The following is a 21,127-nucleotide window of genomic DNA, read 5'->3' on the forward strand; positions in this document are numbered from 1 at the left end:
AGTAGGCTGTCAGATGGATTCCGGCAAAAGCCCCAGTCTCAAGTACACCCACTCAAAACGTGGCTTTCTTTCAACTAAAATTAGCAAATGGGAGACATCGAGTGGAGAAATCTGACAAGATCATTTTAGATGAGTTAGGAGTTAGTCCATACGAACTAGCCAATCGGGACTACAGTTTAGGGCTGTGCGGACCCACCTTTAGGGGCCAATCTCGTATGGACAAAGCCAAACAACGACTTTTCATCAGGCAGTAAGAAAGCAACAGATTGGTATTTAAATCATTCATATCTCTAGAATTCTCTTCATTAGATTCGTTCCCATAATTATCAGTACCATTGACTTGCGGCATACGCTTCACCGACATCATGGCTCAGTGCAAAGGTACGGACAATCATCCCCGATCTGTGATGGCATTCCTTGTCAAAAACAAGTTAATAACGAGTAATAGCTTTAACGACCCCCAATACTATGTGGTCATTTTGTCCATCTGTTGCCGCTGCATACGTTTTTACCGTCCTCCTCGGCTTGACGACTCTCTTCCATATCGCACAGGCAATTCTGCATCGCAAAGTATACTGCTGGGTTATCGCCATGTCCGGAGCGGTGCAAACATTGACCTATATCTTCCGTGTACTGAGTATTCTCAATCCGGCCAGTTATGGCTACTATGCTGCATGGTTTATCTTGATTCTCATCGCACCGCTATGGACCAACGCATTTGTCTATATGGTCATGGGTCGAATGGTCTGGAACTTCAGCGATGATGCGCGTGTCTTGCGCGTACGACCATGGCACTTTGGTCTTTCTTTCGTTATCCTTGATATAATGTGAGACCCTCTTTTTCTTCCAAACTTGGCTCCATGCTAATAATGAAAAAGCGCGTTTATTGTTCAGGTCTATGGAGCTGCGACGGCAGCAGGCAACGACATCTCATACAAGACGCAAATGATGGGACTACACGTTTATATGGGTGGCGTGGGTGCCCAGCAGCTCTTTGTTCTCATTTTTGTCGTCTGTGCAATCGTTTTTCACCTCAAGATTATTCGGCAACAACGGCCCGACATGAAGAAGGCTCTCCTTCTCTTATATGTGCTCTACGCGTGTCTCGCCTTGATCACGGTAAGCGAAAAGCTGCCATGCGATTACAATATGACACTAATTGATATACAGCTTCGAATCTGTTTCCGTTTGGCCGAATATTCGCAGGGTCTGACAAGCACTATCCCTCTCCACGAGGCGTACCAGTATTGCCTCGACAGCTTGCCAATGCTCATTGCACTCGTGCTTCTTAACGCTGTCCACCCAGGCCGCATCATGCCGGGCAAGGATAGTGACATGCCGAGTCGTAAGCAACGCAAGACTATGACAACCCACACCAAGGCCAGAGTATCGGATGATGAAATAGTATGTACTACTAGCAATTCTCTCTGCAGTATAATATGACGATCACTGACATACTCTATTTAGACTTTGCAAGAGCATTCGAACGTTTAGGGGGCATATTTAATATTGTCAAATTATTTTTACGCATCTAGCGCCTCGGGGGTTTATTCATGTTATAAAATGTTGGTAATGATAGAAATAGCCTGTTCCAAGGTTATCCATATATTCTGTTTTCCATACAGACTAATCGTAAGAGTACTAGTAGATCCCACCGTAGATTATCCGCAACTAGAAATAGGGGATATCCAAATTAGGTTTCTTCTTTCTTTCTTTGTCTAAAACAAATACACAAATAAACTGCACCCAGAATAATACACATCTAGTCTCAACTTCAAGGTTGTGTCGGCTCATCCTAGGATGTTCCCAATATTCCCCGCAAGCCCAGCCTTATCGCTGACAAAGTGGAACTTGAATCGCGTCGCCCCTAACCGACAATTTTCAAGCCACCGATGACCCCTCGTTCGTCCACCCATACCACCTTTAATCTCTTATCCCCCACAGCTTGCGCGAACGATGCCCCGAGTAGATCCGGAGGCCCGGGTACGAGCATATCGGCCCAAGACAAGGACCGGCTGCTTGACCTGCAAGTCCGTTCTCCCCGCCCCAGCACGATCTCCTGCTGACTGGATCTAGGAGTGAGAGGCGCATCTCTTTGCATTAACCTTTTTCCTTCTTTGACTACTCACTGAAACCAATAGAACGACGCGTCAAATGCGATGAAGAACGCCCGGCCTGTCAGCGATGCACATCCACCGGCCGCCCATGCGATGGCTATGGAGACACTAAGCCATCCGTGAGCTTAACGACTTCACGATCAAACTCACTACTACCGAAAGGACCCACTGTTCAGCCATCCAGTGTCCCCTGGTATAGTTTATTTAATAGCGATCGGGAGCGCCGATCCTTCCAATTCTTCCTAGAGAAGACCGCCCCGCAGCTGGCCGGCGACTTCGAGTGCGCCTTCTGGGAATCATTACTACTACAGTCTGTGCACCACGAACCGGCCATTCGCCATGTCACCGTGGCTCTAGGTTCACTCCATGAAACCTTTGAACGCGATGTGACTCCATTCCGCTCGGGTCAATTGGCTGCTAAAGGCACATTCGCCCTGCATCAATATCTATCTGCTATGCGCTGCCTAATGCCCACACCGACCAGCTCACAACCCCTCGATGTATGCCTAATATCCTGCATTCTATTCGCATGCTTTGAGGTGCGCTTTCATTCAAGTTCTTTTCCCCGCAGAGCGATGCGTACTAGCTTCAATGCTTAGGCCATGCGCGGTCATTACGGGCCAGCCATCACGCATATCACCAGCGGACTAAAGATCCTCGCCGAGATCCGAAGAAACGCATCAAGCCCATTTATTGCTTCGGACTTGAATAGAAACCCATACATTCCCATGAGGGTATTGTGCGGTTTGTTCACACGCTTACAGGGCCAGGCGATTGTTGTACGAATATTCATTTTCAAAAACCGACCCCATCACCTATCAACAACGTTGCTAATAAGTTTCTCGACAGACCGAGCAGCATATCCGCTCAGATCAATTCAATATCTGGCCCGAACTGGCTATAGACCTCGACCGGCCCGTCATTTTCGCTTCTTTAGCCGACGCGCGCGAGATGCTCGAGATCTACACTTATTGGTACCGACAGCAAGACGCGGAAAGAATATCTCGAATGGGACAACTCAAAACTCAAGATCCAGAGACCATGGCGGATTCAATCTCCAATCTAGACCGCGATGCTATTATCCTACGCAATACTGGGCTTTCATTACTGGAACGCTGGTCCACAGCCCTGGAAGAATTCCTCGACAAGCGCAGTGCCTCTCTTTCCACCCGTGAGCGCCGCGGAGCCGCCATTCTGCAGTTACGCAAGCTTGACTGCTTCGTAGCGCTCCATGCCCAACCACTTGTCCGCGAGTTGGAGGCAAAGAATATCTTCGCCTGGGACGAATTCTGCCCTTACTTCGAGCAGATGGTGGCTCTGGGCGAGTCGATCAATGAGTCACATTCATCCCCGCAATCTTCGCCATCTTCTTCGGTCTCGTCATATCGATCCTCGTCCAAAACATTTTCGCTCGACTTCGGCATCATTGCAAGTATGTTTAACGTCGCGGCGCATTGTCGCGACCCCTACATCCGAAGGCGTGCTGTCAGTGTGCTCCGCTCCTCGACTGTCCAGGAAGGAGTGTGGAACAGCGTCGCTATAGCGGCTATAGCGGCGAAATGGGTTGAAATCGAAGAGGAAGGGCTCGAGGCCGTAACAAGCTGTGCAGATATACCCGCTGCGGCAAGAATAGCGCACTGTATGCCTTTCTTTGACGAGGAGCAGCCCAACGCGCAGGTATATTTTAGCCATTCGCTCGTTTTTGATCCTGAGAATTCACGCAGGGAGATGTTGCAATGGTAGAATAGATGTTAGACAATGGAGACCTTCAGTGTATACTATAGACACGCAGGTACAGAACAATAGCTAGTAAGCTATCAGGATACCAAATTACCTCATAATGCCCAAGTGGATCGGAGATTAGACACTTAGGGGTATTTCTAGCTTGAAGTCCAGTAGATACCATGAAAGACGTCGAGATAAATGACATAATTTCAACTCGAACGATAATTAAATACAAATCAAAAGAAGAATCAAAAGTATCCGTTACAAAGTAAAGTACGCAATAGTGGCAGCGTAAGTGTCCAAATTGTCGCCGACAACAGCCAAAGAAATCCCATCCTTGACAATCATGTTCGTCGTGCCAACTGTACTCAACGCGTATACAACCAAATTGCTCGTGCTACCCTCGATGCTAAATATTTCGCTTTGGCAGTTCTCGGGTAACGGGAAAGTTGAGCAAGTGGTGCTGTAGTGGTTGAAGAAACTGTACAGCCCTGCTCCGTATATGTTAATATTGTTGCTATTGAGGACACGTAGTCCTAAGGCATCGCAGTTTCCAGAGAGACAGCTACTATAGTTTGGATCATTCAAAGTGGAGTTGGTAGGGTAAGGGCCATTTGCCGCATTGGGGCTGGGTTGGTAGTATCTAACAAGGTTGTTAGTGAGATGTGAAATAAGGCTGCATGATTAGACTTCAAAACTACTTACGGTGTTTCTGTTTGGATGAACCCTGCCACAACAGAATTGGCTCCTGAGAATTGATACTGATAGAGCGAGTGGTGCTCAACACCGGTTCCGTACCTGATAAAGTTAGCGGCGAAGCAAGCTCAGATTCCGACAGTGAACTTACAGCCATATGTTTTTACCTTCAACCAGCAGACCTCTTCCAGAGTAGACGGAGATCTGAGTATTATCCGCACTGTCAAGGTCATGGTCTGCCGTCCACAGCCAGACGTTGTCTAGATACACCCCACTGGCTCCACTAGTGATGTGCATAGACATGTAAGCAACCTCGCAAGCGGCAGACACGGCTGCAGAGGTTGGGCACTGAGCCACCTGCTGCTGGGAGCCAGCGAAACCACCAATGCGAGTGTGAACATCCCACATGCCGGAGCCCGAAGCTGCAGCCAAGTTCCATTCAATCAGAACGGCACCGGGAGTAGATCCCTGCGTGCTGACAATCATATCAGACCACTCGACCGAGCCTGATTCGCCGGACTTGCCAACTTGGATAACTGGAACGGGTTTCGAGATGCTTGAGAAAGTACTTCCACTTGCCATTATCACCGGGTATGCTTCTCCGACGATGCGCGATCCAGGAGGGAAGTATATCGTCTTTGTGACCTTGTATGTTCCTTGATCGAAGAACACAATCTTGCCAGAAGATGCAGCCGAGGTCAGAGCCGCTTGAATGGCAGATGTATCGTCTGTAGAGCCATCTCCGGTAGCGCCAGCACTTCGAATGCTGACGAACAATGACTGGGCGGATGCTTCATATTGGGGCTTGCTCTTTGTATAGTAGCGTGATGATCCACTCGCAAGCAGTGCACTGGGGCGTGTTGGTGCAGTGAAAGTGCCTTGGAAGTTGGTAGGTCCGTTAGGAGTATACTTATGACCTTGTCCCCAAGCACCAATTGTGGTGGTGCCGCCAGCGAGGACTGTACCACTCGGGCCCTTGACTGCGACTGGGACATTCTCAAGAGCAATATTCTCCAGGATAAGACTTCCGTTGCTTGAGGTTGAGGACTGCCAGGCACTAGTCACGAAGGTCGAGCAATCCTGAATGGTACTGTCAAGGACAACGACTGATCCGACGAGCTGGTTCCCAACACCGCCATTGTTGACTGAAATAGCAGTGGTGCAGTTCGTGATAGTGAGACCCTGGTAAGTCCAGCCCCAATCCCAGATTTGAGAGATACCCGTCACTGCGTCCGAAATTACCAAGTTGCGCATAGTGAATTGTTGGTTGCCGACATTGGCACCGTACAGGCCGCCGGTGATCGTGATATCAGCCAAGAATCCACCAGAGCCTAGTTCAGTCAGTTTTATTGTTTGAAGGGAAAGGGTTGTCCATCTCACCGTTCTCAATGAATAGACCTTGGTGTTGGGTCCCGGAACCAGAGCTCAGAACGATATCCACATTCTGGATACTGGTCGCCTGTCCAGTTGGCCAATGAATTCCAGTAGCAGCTGAGCTCGCGGGGATATTGGTCAGGTCCAGTTTCAAATTGCGGATCTGTCTAAAGAATACGTTCGTTGAAGTCCATCCTTGATTGCCGTCGCTTTGGTATTGGTCTCCATCAATCAATCCAAGTCCACTAAAGCCGGCAGTGGCCTTGATGACGGGCATAGAATTTGGGTTTCCAATTAGCTGAGTGAAGTAGTAGTCGATGATGGGTGAAGAAATCAAGTATGTTCCCGCCGGGAAGTAAACAATCGCGGGGGTTGTGGTCGAACTCTCTCGACTCGCAGGCCCAAAACGGCCACCAGAGCTGATTGCAGAGTTGATTGCGGCAGTATCATCGGTCACTCCGTCACCTAGAGAGTGTAAATATTGTATCTGGATTTTAGTATAACGGGGAGGTTACCTTTGGCGCCATAGTCCAAAACATTGCGGAAAACAGTATAGCTGGAAGGGTTTGAGTTGAAAGCAGCTTTGCCTTGGTGAGAAATGCTGGCAAGCCAATACGACGCGTCTGTTACTGCTGCTGCTTCAATGGCAATGTTGGCGTGGACGGTGGCTTTGGTGCTTTTGGTCAGATCGGAGGAGGCAGTTCCAGTAGGGCCATCATAGTCCGTCCAGTCTGCTAGGGGCCGTAAGGCAGATTGGACGAGCTCATCCACAGCCGGGATGTCCAAAAGCTGCCCACGGACACATAACACTAGGGAAACAAGCGTGATCACCGGAGCATAATGCATTTTGACTCCAAGCACTGATCATAAAAGACGCGGGTACAAGGCAAATTATGCTGTGGGGGTGCACGGTTTCTTATACCCACGCGTCCACATTCAGCTTCGGTAATTTCTTCTAGATCCAACAAGCTATGTACCTAGCGTGGAGAAAGTGCGCATGACAATTCAAGGAAAAGAAACGAGATCCCACGCGGTCCACATTGATATTGCCGAAAATGACCCTGAACGCGCGACGAGTGCCACCCCGGAGTACTACTTGAGACGGGGAAATATCAATCTAATGACTCCAGGGCGCTCAAATTACCGGCAGAGGCTAGTTTGGCATTTCAGCCATTGCCAGTTTAGGACATTTATTCACGCTGTCACGCTGGACCTGCCTCATGATCTAGGGGCGAGGTAAACTGAGAATAAGGAACAGGCCGCGCCGATCGCGCCCCATAGGGGATCGAGTCCCCTCTCGAGTCTGCAGGCTGGGGCCAATAGCGAGGAAAATCACTGCCACCACACATTTTGCTGGAGCTCAAACGGAACTAGACGGACGGGGTGGGCAGCAAAAGGGAATGGAATGTGACTAGCTGCAGAATCTATTGGCGCCACTTTTGGGGGAAATGCGACTCAGGGGTCACGCATTATGACAGCCCTGGAGGAGTTGAGGGACCTCAGTAATTAAATCCGAGTCTACTACGGAGTACCTAAGTAAGCAACAGGAACGAGAACGACCGTGGCTGCTTTGCTTCGAATACCTACCTACCTAGGTCGGTACTACTGGTACTAGTAGTAGTAGGTAGTAGCAACTTCCAACTTCCAAGAACTTGAAGACTAAATTTCCAAGGTTGGGAATATATCCGCGCTCGTCTTCCAACTCCAGGCCCAGGGGGCTTCCAACTTGAAGATTGAAGTTCCTACCTACTAGGTACCTACCTAGATACTACCCTGGTAGTAGTAGTATATATCTGCAGGATGATGGATTGTACGGAGTAGAAGCCTTGAATTTTTTCCACCCTTCTCCATTGCAACCTCCAGCCTGAGGGCTTCAACCTTGGAAATTGGAAACTTGATTATCCAAGTTCATAATCACCTGGGCATGAGATAAATGGAAATTAGTCTGCTCTAGATAAATCCGTGATCCAATCACATAGTTACGCTACGATAGTCATGTTTTCTCGCTCGATCACGGGCGTAGTATAGTACCATATATCTTTCTGCAGAGGGGCAAGAGCACCAGGTGAGAACTAGTTGAAGCAAACGCTATACTAGTAAGTCAGTCAAACCAGGTGGGATAATGATTCCGACCAATCTCAATTTAGACTGAAAGCCATGCAAGTGCTCGTGGCGAAAATTAACAAACCACCCATGCTTCGTTGGTGATGATAATTAGGGTTGTAACTTGAAACTGTTCGGTCAAGGGGCTTGGGTCTAGATTGCTAGTGTCAATATGGCGACAGCCAGTGGTCAAGACCGGACTCTGAGATTGTAGAACTCCGGATCAAGAGTGGATACGGAGTAAACGGAGGATATGGGACAGATCGCGATCGAAGAACAGTGGAAAGACGATGATCCCCCGAAGAAGGGCCCCGGTGAACCGTGCACGAAGACCGCATGGGATGCTGCGTCCACTCACTGCGGATGGCCGGACTTGAAGAGTATGGTTACCACGACGTCATTGAAGAGGTCGAAATTTTGCGTCGGAAGGCTTGGATGAAGGTTGCTGTGCCTTCTTCTATCGAAAGCGTCTCTGTATTGAACATCACCAAGTCCCCTGGTAGAAGACAAAGGAAAAGATATAGGAACCGATAGCAATAGAGAGTAAGATGCCCTCGCAACGCACATTCATGCCAAGACATACTCACGTGATGGCAGAAATGGGTGAGCCTCCGCGAGTTTTGACAGTCTCCGCGTCCCAAAAAAAATATACCCAGGGCCAAATCAACCTCCTCCCTCCCTTCCGACATCGCGAAAAGACTAGATCTCCATCGAAGAGATCAGTTTTCCATCCTATCCTTCCGATTTTTGACCCTGGTGACTCCACCGTCGAAGTCAGCTTGCACGACTGATCGCGGGAAAAGGTCGTGCCACGGAACAAGACCCAAAGGACCTCAACATCTCCCCCATCGAATCTTGCAGAGACAAATTGGCTTTTGCTCTCTAGGCGACTCAAGACATTAGAGCGGTGATCTCCGACGGTCTAGTCCTCTCTCTCGCCTCTCTCCCAATACCGCGCGACGGACAATCGAAGCTCTTTGACGGCTTATCCCACGCGCGAGAGGTGACCAGAGCTCCCCGACGACCACAACAAGGGCTTGGGATAGATAAATAAGCCTGCCCTTGAAAGTTAGGGAATAGTTGAAGAATATTGAAGAATAATTTTGGATGATTTGGAATTGAAGTTGGAAAAAGATCAAAGGTCGCCAAATTTGGAAGGCACGACGGTTGCTCCTGCCATTCACCACGACCACCGCGTCCATCGCCCAACCAAAATAACAACCACAACAAACCAACCTTCGTAAAAGGTTGTAGTATGTCAAAACGCTCAGCACAAGGTCCCCAAGGATCCAAAGACGACGACCCTTTTCTCGAAATGTCTAGCACTCCCAACGATGCGCCTCAGCGCGCCACGGCCGCTCAGCTGGCCAGCCGAAAGTAAGTGACATACGCACCCTCGTTCCCCGGGAGCTGTGGTATGGTGATGGGAGTCGAGGTCCTCTAGGCGAGGCCAAACAAGCCTGCCTGTGGATGGAAGTCCGCGTCGGAGACAGTGACAGAGAGAGTCCGAGGACGCGCAAGCTGGCAGCAAGTGAAGATGCTGTTCTCGTGTTCTCGTGCTCTGGTCCTCTCACTCATGATTCACAACCGCTTTCTTCCATCCACCTGACTCGGCCTTTCTGCACTCCTCTATTCCTGCTTCACTTCGTCTCCATTCCATCTGGACGTTGACATATGCGCCTTTTCCGTCGCATCTTCGAAATGTCGCATCTCAATCTTATCCGTAGCATCCGCAACAGGAGCTCCCAGAGCCATCCGGCTAACAGTCAATCACAAAACAGAATCAAGGACATCCGCCGACGCCCTCGAGGCACGACCCCGACTGGCGGCGCAGACCAACAACAACAACCCACCAATGCATTTGGTGGTCTCTCTACCCCCAACTTCTCTAACCCCGCTCCCAATTTTGGAGCTCCTCCTGCTCAGTCTGGAGGTTTCACTTTTGGCCAGACCCAAAGCCAAAGCTTCCCGGGAGCCAACTCCGGCCCCAGCCAGCCCAGCCAGCCCAGCCAAAGCAATGCTTCGGCTTTCTCGTTCGGCGGTGGCAGCAGCAGCAGCGGTGTTGCTCAAACTGGCTTCAACTTCGGAGCCTCTTCTGGTGGATTCGGTTCTTCCACCTTCAACAACCCTTTCGCTAGCGAGGCCGGCAAAGCTGCCCCTACCCCGACTACCCAGAGCGCACCCTTCACGGGCTTCAGCTTCGGTAACCAACCCACTTCTCAATCCGCAAATCCATCCCAGCCTGCTTTCTCCTTCGGTGCGCCTCAAACCGCGACTCCCTCAATGGGCTCTGGCATGTTTGGTCAATCCAACGCCATGAACTCCTCTTCCACCCCCGCTGATTCTATGCAAATGTCACCGGACGCCAAACCAAAGACCTCCACTACCACTCCATCTTTCCAAAGCCAGAATCTCTTCGGAGGCTCGGCTACCAATGTTTTCGCTCCGAAGCCTGATACCCAGGCCGGTAACCCATTCAGTAACTTGAATGGCACTTCGACCGCTGAGAAGCCCGCAAGCGACAAGCCTGAGGGCTTTGCTGCCAAGCCTGCGTTTGCCGGTCAAGCAACCCCAGCATCTAACCAGGCCCCTCAGTTTGGAAGCCTGTTTGGTGCCCCCGCTGCAGCTGCGAAGCCATCAGAATCTGAGAAGCCTGCACCGACGAACATGTTTGGAGCTGGCTCGAGCCAGTCTGCATTCCCAGGCTCGTCAACCGCGAAGCCTGCGGCTGAGAAAGTCACGCAAAACAACATTTTCGCACCGAAAACCGACATTTCTGCTGATGCCAACCCATTTAAGAACCTATTCGGAGCTGGCTCAGCCACTCCTCAAACATCCGCTCCTCCGGCTCAGGCTCCTCCAGCCCAGAATCTTTTCGCTCCAAAGCCAGCAACAGAGCAATCCCCCAGCAAACCTGCGGAAGCCCAGTCATTCACAAACATGTTCGGTGGGGCTGCTGCATCTAGCACGCCTAAGCCTGCTGAGCCCTCGGCACCTAACAACATGTTTTCACCCAAGCCAGCGCTCGCTGCGCCGTCCACATCTCTCTTCGGAGCACCTGGAGCTCCTGCTGGTACCCCCAAGCCCTTTGAAGCCCCCAAGGAGCAGCCAACCCCAGCCCAGAACCTTTTCGCTCCTAAGCCAACCTCAGATCAGCCCGCCACAAACAATCTATTCGCGTCGAAATCGGCAGCAGACCAAGCTTCCGAAAAGCCATCTAGCTCTAACCCGTTTGGATCTTTGCTTGGAGCATCTGCCCCCAAGCCTAATGCATCGGAGCCGGAGCCCGCCAAACCCCAATCTACCCCGACAGCAAATCTATTCGCAGCTTCACCTGCCAAGCCACAGGTGTCAACAATCCCCGCTAAGCCTCTGGGTGGTCTCTTCGGCGCCAAGCCCGATACAACCTCGCAGGGCATTGCTCCTTCTTCGTCAACCTCTTCAAATGCCAAGCCGGTGGTCGCTCCTCCCATTCCGAAGTCAGGTTTGGCTGATAGCGTGGACAAGAGCAATTCTGAACTCTTGCATAAGCTTCGCATCCTGGACACCATTTTCAAGGAAGAGTTGTCCATCTACGAACCTGGTGTGGATGGGTTCGACGGTTTGATTATGCATTATCTGATTGTACGTCGGGCAATGGGCGCGCCCGTCGGTTCTAAAAATGACTGGAAGACCTTTGGGACCGCACCTGTGCCTAATGGCCATGTTGCTAAGGCCCCTACGACTGTGAACGGGGTGAATGACTCGACCACCTCTAACGTGTTTGCACAGTCGTTCTCGTCCCCAGCAAAGGCAACTGAACCATCAAATGCTGCAGTTAAAAAGCCCGAGAACCCGTTCGCAAAGTTGAACACGACTGACTCCGGAAACTCGTCTAAGCCCGCCGAAAATCCCTTTGCGAAGATTCCTACCACTACCACTGGTGCCGCTTCTGAATCTGCTCCCAAGGCCGCTGAGAACCCTTTTGCTAAGATCCCGACCACAACTCAAACATCAACTCCAGCCAAGAAGCCTGAAACACCTGCTGCTCCAAAGCTGGCGGGTAATATGTTTGCCAGTGCTCAATCATCGAATGCAAATGGTTCAGCAGCTCCTCTTTCAATGCCTAAGTTTGGCAATGGCACTGGCAACATGGACTTCATGGCCCAATTTAAAAAGAAGGCAGAAGAGACCGCGGCCAAAGAAAAGGCCAAGCGGAAGGCAGAGGACTTCGATTCTGATGAAGACGATGAGGAGGAATGGGAGCGTCGTGATGCTGAGCAACAACGCGAGAAGCGTGCGAAGTTGGAAGGCGCTTCGAACAAGAAGGCCGTTTTCATTCCTGGCAAGGGCTTCTCATTTGTTGATGGAGACGAGGCGCCACAAGAAGAGTCTTCTAAGAAACTTGCACTACCCGCCCCTTCTCCTGCTCCTTCTTCTGGCTCGATCTTTGATTCTTCTAGCCAGCCTGTCCCGGCTTCTCAAAACATATTCGGTCGGATCTCCTCAACAACCCCCCAACCCGCCGGTGATAGCAATGACAGCGACGCCTCTGATGAGGCGAAGCCTCGATCACCGAAGCACCGTGCCTCTGGCGATGACAACGATGAACAAGACGATTCTGAGCCTACTGGCCGTAAATCTAAGCGGACAAAGGCAATCGAAAATGGCGATGCAAGCAAGTCTAGCCTAGACACACCCCTTCCGGCGCCGACTGCTGCAGCCAGCCGAAGCCTTTTCGACCGTATTGAATCCCCAACCCCAAGTATCGCTTCTCCCAAGCCAACTTCTAGCGGCATTAACTTCGGTGCCTCTACCCCTTCTACTTCAACAAACCCTTTCGCATCTCTCGGCGCAAACTCTCAGACTTCTCAGCTCTTTGGTGCCTCGTTTGGTACCAGTTCACCCCAGCTGGCATCTACCACCTCCCCTGCCCCGGCTGACAACACTTGGAAGCCCTCTACTCCCATCAAGTTTGCCGCCGACACAAACTCGACTTCCGCTCAAGCCTCCACTGAGGCATCAGCTCAGACTTCTGGTGCTGAAAATGCCACCCCTGGAGCTGCAACACCTGATGAAGAGGGCGGTGCACCTGGCTCCATATTTGACATGTCCTCCGCCAATGCCGGCGAGGAGGAAGAGACCGTGGTCTTTGAATGCCGCGCTCGCGCTTTCAAGTTAACCACTGGATGGGTTTCTCAAGGCACTGGAGTTGTGCGACTGCTCAAGCATCCCGCCACCGGTCGTGCTCGAGTTGTTCTCCGTGCTGATCCTGGTGGGAACATCATCTTGAATACGCTTCTTAAGAAGGAGCTGGACTATGCGCGTACCAGTAACAGCATGCAGTTCATGGTCCCCCAGGCTGATGGCAAGCCTGAGCAATGGGCTGTTCGAGTGAACGCCAAGTCGATTGATGCCCTCAACGAGCACTTCCAAGCAATCAAAAATTAGATTCTCATTTGAGAACAGGAGAGAAAGGGTTAAGACCAGAAGCTGGCAGGTTGTTTCGTTTTTCGTTTTTCGTTTTTCTTCTTCTCTTGCTCCTCTTTATTCCCTTTTTCCTACCATTCCCGAATGTACGATAATGCAAGGAATCTACGTTGTACGTTCCTGTCCCAGTTTTTATTTTTGATTTCAGCATCATCTGGCGAAAATATGCATTTTACCCCCGGTTCCCGGCTTCATCATGTCATTGTGTTTAATTCGTTTGTGCATTTCTGTGTATTGTCTCAGTGGAGAGTGTAATAGACTAGCGAGCATTGAATGCCAGGTGCAGTTCGATCAAGCAAGGTACTTCCAAGGTTCCGAGACAGCGTAGTCATAGTAGGAACGAGGGCAGATATTCCAACGAAAGGGCAGAAAGACCTTCGGAGTTAGAACCCAGCACCGATAACTGGCATATTGTTACCTTCTCATCCAAACACTACAAGTAGTAGCAATACTACGCGGACCGGTGCATCTACATCTACGCAAAAGGTACTTGGAAGAATTTGATAAAAAATGCACACACAAATCAAGGGTATGAAGATATTTTATTTTGAAAAGCCCCAACCGAACCCCAGTTGTAACATGGAATCATAGAAGCAAGACGCCGCGGCTAAACCATTTATGCGTCATCGACGGTGGCGGTGTGCAGACCCTTGGGGTTCTTGACGTTGACGGCCTGGACGTGGGAGTACAGACGCTCCTCAGCACCCTCCTCGTCGTTACGCTTGCGGGAGATGCGGACGCGAAGGCGGAAGGGGACACCCTTGATACCGGCCTCCCAGACCTTCTTGTTGAGCTGGGGGTCGAGGCGGACGTCCTTGGTGCCCTGTGAAGGGGTTAGCGGGGTCCTTCATGACGGAGGTGAGTGCCCACATGCGGATTGCGCATGGGCACACTCAACACCGGGGGACTGGGGGAGAAAAAAACTCACCATGGCGTGCTCAGCGAAGGCACGGATCTCCTTGATGGCACGAGGAGCACGCTTCTTGAAGCTAACACCGTGGCACTATACCGAAAAAGAAGGTACAATCAGTCTTCCGTCCGAATGCCATCTGGTAGAGACGCTGCTCTGCGATGATTGTTTCGGCCATAAAGGTGGACTTCATCAAACTAATTTCTTCTTGCTGATCGATTTCGAGGGAAAGGCGTGTGTATGTAATGCCAACTGTTCCACGTCCCTTCAATGGCGAGTCGGAACCCCGACTCACGATTAGAGGAGCCGTTTCCCAGTTGTCCTGTCCGGTCGGCGCGCTGTCACTTTGCGGTTTCCCACAGAGACGGTGCAGCAGTCGGGGAGTGAGGGGAATCGAGGCATGGGCCGAAGAGAGATTGTTGAAGATCTCATCTTGGTAACCATTGGCTTCGAGAACCCGCACGCACACACATTTTGAATCTTGTCAATTCCCAGAAAAAAGGTCTTCCGTTTCCGGAGCTTGTGTGTTCTCTGTCCATTTTTTGTATTTCCTTATTGCGCCTTGACGGTCGTCGCAGATCAGGTCTTTGGGGATTTCGGGGGGGTTTTTTCAACATACCCTCTTGTGCAGGTTGATGGTGTACTCGCGGGTCACCACATCGGCGATGGCCGAGCGGGTCTTCTTGCCAGTGTTGACGTTGGACATTTCTGATGAGTGAAATGTTAGTAGGATGGTGGAAGCGATTCGGAGGGCGAACGAACTGGTTGGGGCGGCGTCGACTGTGGGCGGAAGTTGTCGATGAAGAGAATCCCGGGAAATTCTGGGTTTGTGGCCGCGGATGAGTGTGGCTCGCTTATCGTGTGGGAGGCCTCTGGTTGGTCGTATCAGGTGATATGGTCCCACCTAATCTAGCCCGATTCAACGGTAAACTTTTGGCCTGAATACTAAGGCAGCCACATTATGTACACTACTACTAGTACTACTACAGCTATTGTAATATGCTATAGTTACTAGTTGAATCGTGAAGAAACTTCCAAGGCTCATCAGAATCACACTATTTGTCAAGTGTAATCCAGTGAATTAGAATGAAATCACTAAAGTACAGAATTTGAAATGGCTCTCCATGGACGCTAATTAGAACCAATCTTCTTCGAGGGCACATAGACAGTGCAGAACTCATCCAGATATTCCGACAGTGTAGCATTAACATCAGCAAGCGTACCCACGGAAGCTATCTCTAATCTAGCTACACTGGCATAATATTTCTCCCAGTAAGAAGCACATTGATATGCAGATGACCGTACTTGCCCACCTCAGACTGGCCTCTCCGATGCCTGATATAGTAGTACTATTATCTCTCCATTCTGTCACCTTGGAAGTATCTTCAAGTTCAAGTTTGCTTGCCCAGGTGGTAAGCTGTAGTATTTATCTATCCGATGATGAATTTGGGCGAATACTAAGTATTATATTTCGCGCATGCCGTCCAGGATTGTAATACACCCTTCACATCATGTATCTACTACTAGTAGCCCTTCAAGTTGCTTTCTGCCTCTTGTCCAAGCTTATTAGATACTTCAAGTTTCGTCGAACCACTACTATACGTTTTCTGGTATCTTCATCACATCTTGATCGTCGTCGCCGTACCTGAGCATTCTCACAGTGCTGCGCGGGATTGGGTATAATTTGCTAAACAACAAGGAAAAACAAACAAAAGGAACGTCAAGTTGAGATCAGGAGGTTCCTTCAAGCAAAGCTGTCTCAACGCGGAGAACGCAGAACAAAACGCCAGAAAACAAAAGCTACTAGCCTGGCCCCTTCCCATTCAACGCCTCGGAATAATCAATCCTCAATGAATCCCCAACCAAGCCAGTCGTTCATGAGGTTCATCTTTTCTTCGGCCCAGTAGGAACAAGCATCCGCCCAAGAATCTCCCTCTCCTTCTGTAAAACCATCAATCTAGCATCCTCAATGACCTTCCCCGAAGGCGCGGGCCCCGGCGCAGGAATCTGCGCAACTTGCGCCGCAACAGTCACGGCGGGACCGGGGGTTTTGGCCTCACGCGCACGCCGTCTCCGCTGACCAATGCCCGACCCCCAAACAACAGTCCATTCGGGAACGGATCCGCGCTCGGGGAGCTCGCAGCCAGAGCAGATCTTAGAGTGCGAGCCGATATCCGTGTGGCGGTTCAATGTGCAGAGGGCTTCGACTGCTGAGGATGAGTGAATGTGTGCGCCTGGTTTTATTGTGCATTGGGGTCCGATTGTGACGAAATATGAGAGGCGGGTTGGTGTTTCGATCGAGGAGGATGAGGAGGCAGAGGAGGGCGTGGCGCCGATGATGGTTTTCTCGCCTATTATGCAGCCATCGCCGATTACTATGGGGCCCTCATAGGTGTAAAATCGGACGCGTGGGTGGATGACTGTGCCTGCGCCGATTGTGACTGGGTGTTTGCCGTGGAAGATGACGGTGTCGGAGATGGTTGCCGTTGGGTCGGCTTTGAGGGGGGCTTTTGGAGGACCGGTGGGTGTGCTTGAGCTGGATGAGGAGCGGGCTGTTGCTGATGGTGGTTTGAGAGTTGCCATTGTGTGTTTTCCGGATTCCAAGATTGCTGCGCGCAATTGGGGTGTGCTTGGAAACTTGAGGTGGGCGATTTGGGGTTGAGGTTGGATTTAATCGGTGATTGCGGAGTACCTTACAGTACTAGGTAGCAGCAGGGACCACTCACCAGTGACAACTTCACAATAGTTGAATAACTTGAAGTTGATCATCCAATCAAAACCATTGATATAAGAGAAATAAATTAAATCAAAAGTGAGGGAATGTCTTGTTAATTAATGAAAAAGACCCCGTTCGCACTAGTAGTAGTAGTAGTAGTAGTAGTAGTAGTAGTAGTAGTAGTAGTAGTAGTAGTAGTAGTAGTAGTAGTAGTAGTAGTAGTAGTAGTAGTAGTAGTAGTAGTAGTAGTAGTAGTAGTAGTAGTAGTAGTAGTAGTAGTAGTAGTTAGGACCTAGGTACGAGCCCTGGGGGGTAATCACCGCTAAATACTACTAGTAGTAATCTTCGGGCACCTGAGCAAGGTCTTTTACTCGACATTACCATCCTCTCTCGCGCTGCGGTTATGTCTAAAAATGGGTATCATTTCAAAAGTGTATATACATGAAGAATCGAAAAAGACCAAGACACCAGGATCTACCCAGGCCGCTCTACCTCTCGACTACAGATGCCAGTGCGGCGCTCACCATACTCTTCCTTCGAAGGCCTTGTTCATTTCGTTTTGAAGCCTCTCGACTATTAAACGTATGATAGGCTTTCTCTATGCGATGCGACTGCATTGCTCCCGAGCTACTCCTTCTCCGCCCCCGTGCCTCTCCCACTCCGGCCGATGAGTCCGGTGGACCAAACCGACTGCGGTGTAAGGTGGCGGCTCTTCGACGGGGTGAGGATCGAAGTGGCATAGAGCTGGGGTGGCAGTCTTCTGCGAGGGCGGTTCCTGGGAAGGAGTCACCGGAGTAGGCATTACGGCGGATGGAGTCCACATCACCTTCGTGACATTGCATCTCGGAGATCTGTTGTCGCTGTCGCCGGATATAATGGTGATCTGGGAGTTTGGGCTCTGGCATCGGTCCATCTAGCGCGGGGAAATCCGGTGGCGCAGAAGTCGGACTAGGATTTGAGCAGAGGGACGGGGAAGAGTCGAAATGTCCATCTTCATCATGATCCGTATCCGGTGGTGTCAAGACGTATCCCGAGTAGCGGGAGGCCATGGCACCTTCACGTTGGAAGTTGCCCTGGTCCGGAATGCGCTCGCCATTTGGTCCCTGGATCGTATGCTCGTGTAATTTCTGGGTCAACGTGGAAATAGAGAGACGGTTTTGTTCGTAGGCCAAGGGAACGGAGGTCGGAGGCTGTTGCGAGCGAAAGTAGGAGGATCGGGGCCGCGAAAGCGTGCGGAGTCGATGGGGCGAGGAACACCGCGAGGACAGCGGGGAGATTAACGGGCTGTTGCAGTCGGCCATGAGCCGATCCTCTGCATCAAGCGCCAACCGCGCAGGCTTGGAGGAGGGCGAAGTGAATGAAAAGTCCTCAAACATGATGTGGCAAACGGGGGCGGGTTCGGGATTGAGTTGGGTTGCTGCTTGAGATGCTCTCAAGAGTCGTCAGGGGAGTTTGAGGGCGTGCGAATTGCCAGCTGGCGAGAATCCACGCAAAAAGAAAAACGAACGATGGGAAAGAAAATTTCCTCTGTTTCCCTTCTCACCCAACGGTTCTTTTTAGTTTTTTTGGGGAAGATTTTGGTTTTTGGGGTGGTCCACGCCCCTCCGGAGGCAAACCACGTGATGCGGGTGTCTTCCATGGTTGAGATGGAGTAGAGTAGAGTAGAAAATGGAGAATATAGCATATTAAACCATAGTAGAATGATAATTTGGATGGGAGGGAAGTAGATGGGAATAGAGCAGAAGAGACAGAGAGAAAGAAAGATCTGGAATAAAGTTGCGTTGCGGGGAACAAGACTGTTGCTGATCATCGTATCGGAGTTGGCTGGAGTATGTACATCAAGTACATACCTAGGTACACTGCCAATGGTATGTACTTCCTCTCATCCAACAGGGGATTATTCGGAAGAACTCTCGGGTCGGACCAAACTTGAAAGAGATCTTTTTCTAATAGATATAAACTACTAGTACTATATACTAGCACTTGGTCTAGTACCTACTCGTATACTAGTTACTATATTCAGAGACATTTACCCCCGCCAAATCTGTGAAACCATACTAGTATACTTTAGTAGACTTCGCTCTATTAAATTAGAAAATTATTCATTCAGGATAATACAACCTGCTGTTATAAAACCATCTAGCTCGGGTCACAAATCGAATCAAACGTATCCAGTGTATGCTTCCACACCGTCTTCCCAGTATCGTTCTTACGAAGTTCTTGAAGAGGCTTCTTGTTCCCATTATCGGACCCATCCCAGTGCAGGAGATATGCACCACTGCCCTTCTCCCCATCGGAACCAGGTGCAGCATCTGCAACATCCTTGGCCTCTCGCGGAGAGAAGCGAGGACTTGTAGCAGCATAAAGATGACGCTCTCCACTCTCGTCAAGGGGAACAAAAAATGGCTTAGCAAGGAAATAGATCCCCTCCAATGCACCTCGCGCAATCGGCCCCAATCCACGCGTGAGGCCTGTCTTGACTGCTGACGGGTATGCATGAACAAATGATGTTGCTGGGTGTGCCGCGGCCAGCTCTTCCATGGACAGTGAGGTCATGGTAATCGTATGCCTGGCGCAGTTTCGGAGAGAAAAATTATTCTTCAAGGAGAGATCATCCATATTCAGAGGTCCCTCATCACCGGCAGACAGCACGGACACCACTCTCGATAAGTTGTGACCAAGGCCAATTCCGGTAGCAGAGTCGACTTTACTCGCAGCTGTCAACTGAGGCAGCAGATTGAACAAGAACCGCATACGAGAATAATAATTCAAACTGAACTTCTTGTCCAGCCCTTCGTCAGTCTCTACCAGAGAGTTAGCGAATGGCCATTGACACGTCCCAGTGGGGTTTGTAGACGCTCACCATCGCGACCCTTGGTGGTAAAAATGCCAACGGTCATGAATAATAGGTTGATATGATTCTCCTTTTGCTGAATTGTCTTACATACTTCATCGACACTTTTGAGATTCGCAGCGTCGCATTTGACGAAACTGATCTGCCCGTCCGGGTTAAGCTGGCGCAATTCCTGGATAATTTTGGATGCCTGGGCCTCGTTCCGCCCAACAAGGTAGACTCGCGAGGATACCGTGTCACGAACAAATGCACGGGCGGTTGCTTCGCCGATTCCGCTCGTTCCACCAACTTCACACACTACTGTCAGCTTATCACCTTGTGGGAACACCGGACGCCCGGAAACGATGGGAGATGAAGTGTGTACCAAATACGGCAACCAGGTTCGGGCCAAAGTCTTTTAGACTAGCATTATGCCTCTTTACATCATCGAGCGACACCATTGTATGGGTTTGGGGAAGTTGTTGACGGGGATGAGAAGGGAGGGGGAGAGAATGGAGGAAACATTGCGACGTCAGTCACCTGACCGGGATCAATAAATGTAAACCAGGAATGCCGATGTATACATGGATCATACTATTTGATAATTCAAATGATGATGCTGAAGAAATAATCAAGTTAGGCCTAGTGAGGCATATATTGGGAAGGGCACTGCAAACCCTGAATACCATTTAACAAGGGTCTCAAGAATCAAGATGGCCATATGTCCCGGAAAAAAAACAGCAAGCTAGCTTAAAAAGAAATCAAGTCACCATAGACCCCAGTCAAGCGCAATTATAGAGCTGCTGCGCCATGGCTGAAATGACGGGCTATGCAAGGCAGCCCCCGCAGGACTTGGCAGCTTTCTATTCTTGTATGCCAGGTCATCAGGCGCCGGCCCCGTAATAAGCCGCTTCGGAGAGCTCCCAGCCACTAGAAACGAGCTGGTGAGTCTTCCCTGTGGTTAATGAGGATCATTTTGAACTGGGCTATGGACAGAACCTTGTCTCGGGGATAGTGACTATACAGCTTGCAGCTTTCACCGCATGACCTTCTCTGTACGACTAATCATGTTTGGCATTTAATAAAACTTTCATTCAAACTTGTATTTAAATCTGCGCTGGTCCCTTCAATTGAATTATTGACATTTGTGATCTATTCATTGCAGAGTACGCCCATCAAGCTGT

At 50.2% G+C, this 21,127-nt stretch overlaps 8 protein-coding genes across 8 annotated transcripts; 3 read left to right on the forward strand and 5 right to left on the reverse strand.

Annotated features, from left to right (window-relative positions):
• Window positions 1-468: 468 nt before the first annotated feature.
• Window positions 469-831, forward strand: N7533_009049 (uncharacterized protein; the record flags this gene model as incomplete). The annotated part of the gene is made up of 1 exon (XM_057105699.1): window positions 469-831. The coding sequence occupies one exon, from the start codon at window positions 469-471 to the stop codon at window positions 829-831; it is 363 nt and encodes a 120-aa protein (XP_056957148.1).
• Window positions 832-945: 114 nt separating this feature from the next.
• Window positions 946-3,860, forward strand: N7533_009050 (uncharacterized protein; the record flags this gene model as incomplete). The annotated part of the gene is made up of 3 exons (XM_057105700.1): window positions 946-1,386; window positions 2,366-2,656; window positions 2,973-3,860. The coding sequence occupies 3 exons, from the start codon at window positions 946-948 to the stop codon at window positions 3,858-3,860; spliced, it is 1,620 nt and encodes a 539-aa protein (XP_056957149.1).
• Window positions 3,861-4,103: 243 nt separating this feature from the next.
• On the reverse strand, window positions 4,104-6,758 carry N7533_009051 (glycoside hydrolase family 55 protein; the record flags this gene model as incomplete). Its single annotated transcript, XM_057105701.1, has 5 exons — window positions 4,104-4,485; window positions 4,548-4,640; window positions 4,690-5,869; window positions 5,919-6,377; window positions 6,428-6,758. 5 exons carry the CDS (start codon window positions 6,756-6,758, stop codon window positions 4,104-4,106), a joined length of 2,445 nt encoding a protein of 814 aa, XP_056957150.1.
• A 2,572-nt stretch (window positions 6,759-9,330) lies between these two features.
• N7533_009052 (uncharacterized protein) lies at window positions 9,331-13,445 on the forward strand (the record flags this gene model as incomplete). The annotated part of the gene is made up of 2 exons (XM_057105702.1): window positions 9,331-9,392; window positions 9,797-13,445. 2 exons carry the CDS (start codon window positions 9,331-9,333, stop codon window positions 13,443-13,445), a joined length of 3,711 nt encoding a protein of 1,236 aa, XP_056957151.1.
• Window positions 13,446-14,100: 655 nt separating this feature from the next.
• N7533_009053 (60S ribosomal protein eL31) lies at window positions 14,101-15,100 on the reverse strand (the record flags this gene model as incomplete). Its single annotated transcript, XM_057105703.1, has 3 exons — window positions 14,101-14,307; window positions 14,413-14,487; window positions 15,014-15,100. 3 exons carry the CDS (start codon window positions 15,098-15,100, stop codon window positions 14,101-14,103), a joined length of 369 nt encoding a protein of 122 aa, XP_056957152.1.
• Window positions 15,101-16,278: 1,178 nt separating this feature from the next.
• N7533_009054 (transferase hexapeptide domain protein) lies at window positions 16,279-16,977 on the reverse strand (the record flags this gene model as incomplete). Its single annotated transcript, XM_057105704.1, has 1 exon — window positions 16,279-16,977. One exon carries the CDS (start codon window positions 16,975-16,977, stop codon window positions 16,279-16,281), a length of 699 nt encoding a protein of 232 aa, XP_056957153.1.
• Window positions 16,978-17,598: 621 nt separating this feature from the next.
• On the reverse strand, window positions 17,599-18,486 carry N7533_009055 (uncharacterized protein; the record flags this gene model as incomplete). Its single annotated transcript, XM_057105705.1, has 1 exon — window positions 17,599-18,486. The coding sequence occupies one exon, from the start codon at window positions 18,484-18,486 to the stop codon at window positions 17,599-17,601; it is 888 nt and encodes a 295-aa protein (XP_056957154.1).
• A 763-nt stretch (window positions 18,487-19,249) lies between these two features.
• On the reverse strand, window positions 19,250-20,404 carry N7533_009056 (uncharacterized protein; the record flags this gene model as incomplete). Its single annotated transcript, XM_057105706.1, has 3 exons — window positions 19,250-19,914; window positions 19,974-20,252; window positions 20,329-20,404. The coding sequence occupies 3 exons, from the start codon at window positions 20,402-20,404 to the stop codon at window positions 19,250-19,252; spliced, it is 1,020 nt and encodes a 339-aa protein (XP_056957155.1).
• Between the last annotated feature and the right edge of the window lie 723 nt (window positions 20,405-21,127).

This window comes from Penicillium manginii (assembly GCF_028828005.1).
Source record: "Penicillium manginii strain IBT 31320 chromosome Unknown utg000006l:1.0-4164085.0:1.0-4166146.0, whole genome shotgun sequence".
In the NCBI taxonomy this organism is placed as follows: Eukaryota; Fungi; Ascomycota; class Eurotiomycetes; order Eurotiales; family Aspergillaceae; genus Penicillium; species Penicillium manginii.